The sequence below is a fragment of the Microtus ochrogaster genome, chromosome 22 (assembly GCF_000317375.1).
Source record: "Microtus ochrogaster isolate Prairie Vole_2 chromosome 22, MicOch1.0, whole genome shotgun sequence".
NCBI classification, from domain to species: domain Eukaryota; kingdom Metazoa; phylum Chordata; class Mammalia; order Rodentia; family Cricetidae; genus Microtus; species Microtus ochrogaster.
The window spans coordinates 6,674,654-6,677,623 of record NC_022023.1 but is presented as its reverse complement, the minus strand read 5'-3'; the positions used below and the strand labels follow the sequence as shown (position 1 = coordinate 6,677,623).

The following is a 2,970-nucleotide window of genomic DNA, read 5'->3' as shown; positions in this document are numbered from 1 at the left end:
CTCTGGTTAATCTTAAATGTATTCTAGGTGGTCGAACTGAACATTAATAATAATTTTACAACAGCAACAACAACAGTGTCATAGTAAAGTGGTTTTGTACTTAAAAGTATAGTAAATGAATTATATTTGCTTTTGCCATAAAGCTACGGCACAATATCTGAAGTATTAACCCCAGGCAACGGGAGGCAGAATTTCCCTTATGGGAAGAGATGGCGGAGTTTGGCGTTAAGTTCTCTCTCCTTGCTTAAAAGATCCAGGCTGTGCTTTTTGAAGGCTTCTGATTGGAGACGGAGCTCGTCATAAGCTTTTTGGATCCCGTCTACCTTGCGCTGAAGCTCTCGAACCCTCAAGTTACTGTCAACGGCCACCGCCTCCTGCTCGAAGCGTTCGAGTGCATGCTTCTTGGCCATGGCTGCCGTCTCCAGCTTCTCCTCAAGCTGGCGGATCTCCGCTTGCTTGTTCTGGAGAACCTTGCCCCTCTCCATGGACAGCTGCAGCAGCTCCTCTTTCTCGCGCGTGACAGTCTGCAGCCTAGCCTGCAGCTCCTGGCTCAGGCTGCTGTGAGCCTCCTGGTCCTTCGCCATCTGTTCGGTGGCCTGCCGGTGTTGCTGCTTGAGGCTCTGCAGCTGGCTGAGCAGCTGCTCTCTCTCCTCGGCATGGGCACAGGCCTGCTGGTTCTGCAGACCCAGCAGCTCCTTCTCTCGGGCCTGAGCCTGGCTGGCATCGTGAGCACATCTCTGTTTCAAGACCTGCAGTTCCTCCGCCAAGGCCTTGTTGTGTGCGGTAAGCTGCAGTACCTTGGCCTCCTGGTCTTTCAGAGCCTTACTGAAGAGGCTGCTATTCTCCCGCTTCAGCTTCTCGTTCTCCTCCTTCAGTCTGATGTTTTCATTCTTGTGCTCGTCCTTGAAGCGAATCATCAGCTCGTGGTTGGCTGCGAGGGTCATAAAGCGACCCTCCAGCTTTTGAACGTGCTCACTCTGGACCTTCATCTTCTCTATCTCCTGCATCCTCTTCTCCTCCAGCTCAGTGTTGAGCAGTTCCAGGATCTGGCAGCGTTCCAGAGCCTCATCGGATCTGCGTTTCAGGATGCAGATGAGCTGGGACTGCTCTTGGATGCGGGAGCGGAGCATTGCCTTCTCGCCCTTCTCTTCCTCAGACAGTCCCCTAAGGTTGGCCAAAGCTTCTCTCAGACCGTCCATTTCCTTAAACCCCAGTTCCTCATCCTGGCTTTGCAGATTTTCGTTTTGCTTCCCTAGGGGCTCGTCGGGGGGTGGGGTATCCATCCTAAGCGTCTTCCCGTCCTGAGGCATAGACGCTCGGCCTGAAAGCTGACTGCAGTCTTTCCCCCCTCTGATTTCAAAAGGGCGTTGCTATGGACTCTTGGCACGCTCCGGCAGTTGGTTTTTCCAGTAAGGAGTCCTGTAATTGGTGGGCAGACCTTCAGAATCCAGTGAGGTAACAGGGGGCTTCCAGAGCCAATCTGGTCAGGCTACGGCCCGCCCTTTTTTGTTCTTAACCAATCACAGCTCTCAGATCCCTGCCACGGTTCTGCCTGTGCAACCCCGAGAAGCAACCACAAAGTCGGCTTTTTATGCACAACGGGGCTCTGACCCCGCCTGATTTCTGGTAAGAATAAACAAAGCAAGCCCCAGAGACGTAGGCCTCCTCTTGGTCCTTAAAAGACACTGCACTGCTGTCTGTAGAGGCACAGTTGCCCTGTTCAACAAAGGACAGTCAGAACCCAAGTGCTCAGCTCAGCTGTTTTAACTGAAATTTCTTTTGTTTCTTTAGTGCTGTCTGGGAACGGATACCCTTAGACACTCAGCACTCCTGTTTTTCTCTATTCGGAAAATAAATTTACAGAAGGAGAAACAATGAACAATATAGATGCGATCAAATCCTCAAAGAAGAAAAAAGAAATGATAGTTCCACGTGTGCCTAGCACCCTGGAGAAACCGAGATAAATACGTTGAACAGAGGCCAACGGTAAAAATCGAATGCCTTTAATTAGCTTGTCAGAAAACACCGACATTTTAATATAAAGCTTATAGGGATTATTAGAACATCATGTTAAAAGAAAAATAAAAAAATTCATTAAAAAACAGAATAAGTCAGCTGTATTGTGAACCTGGAATTGCCCTTGTCAGAAGCCCTTTCTTGGGATAATAATCTGAAGAAAATATTTTGTGCATGGTTTTTGCTGTCTGCCCTATAATAATTAAAAAGATTGAACTTAAATATCCAAAAGAAGCAGCTATTGATCATTACCATGTCCAAAGGAAGTTTCTCATGGCACAGGAAATACTTACGTTAGAAAGATAACTGAAGAAGAGAAAGGTACAGAATTTAGTGCTCAAAATAAACTTGTTATTGTCAAACCTGGGGAGAGAGAAATAGTTGGCTCTTTGTGCAATGACAGTGTTGAGGAGTTAGACTTCATCAACACACATCCAAAGATGTCTATGTGCCCTTGTAACTATTGGGGGGATGTTCAAATACTTCAGCTTTCACTGGGCACAAAACATAAGTCAAAGGGGTTGAGATGTTCCCCTTGGTCTCAAATCTTAGAGATTATTTTCCATATCACAAATTTCTTGTCTATACATGGACTGCAAGGCTGAGGACTATGAACTTTCCTAATTTGGCTGTTTCAGACTTTAAAAATTTTTTTTTTTGGTTTTTTTCAAGACAGGGTTTCTCTGTGGTTTTGGAGCCTGTCCTGGAACTAGCTCTTGTAGACCAGGCTAGTCTCAAACTCACAGAGATCCGCCTGCCTCTGCCTCCCAAGTGCTGGGATTAAAGGCGTGCGCCACCACCGCCCGGCAGACTTTAAAACTTTTTTAACTAATAAAAGTATAAATACTATACATATTAGAAGGGTACTGTACAATATTTCATATATATGTATATATAGATACACTTTTGATCAGATTAAAAGGGTACTGAACAGTATTTCATATATATGTATAT

At 46.1% G+C, this 2,970-nt stretch overlaps 1 protein-coding gene across 1 annotated transcript; it reads right to left on the bottom strand.

Moving 5' to 3' along the window:
* On the bottom strand, positions 1-1,332 carry Ccdc89 (coiled-coil domain containing 89). Its single transcript, XM_005357583.3, has one exon. It carries the CDS (start codon positions 1,308-1,310, stop codon positions 198-200), a length of 1,113 nt encoding a protein of 370 aa, XP_005357640.1. The 5' UTR covers positions 1,311-1,332; the 3' UTR covers positions 1-197.
* Between the last annotated feature and the right edge of the window lie 1,638 nt (positions 1,333-2,970).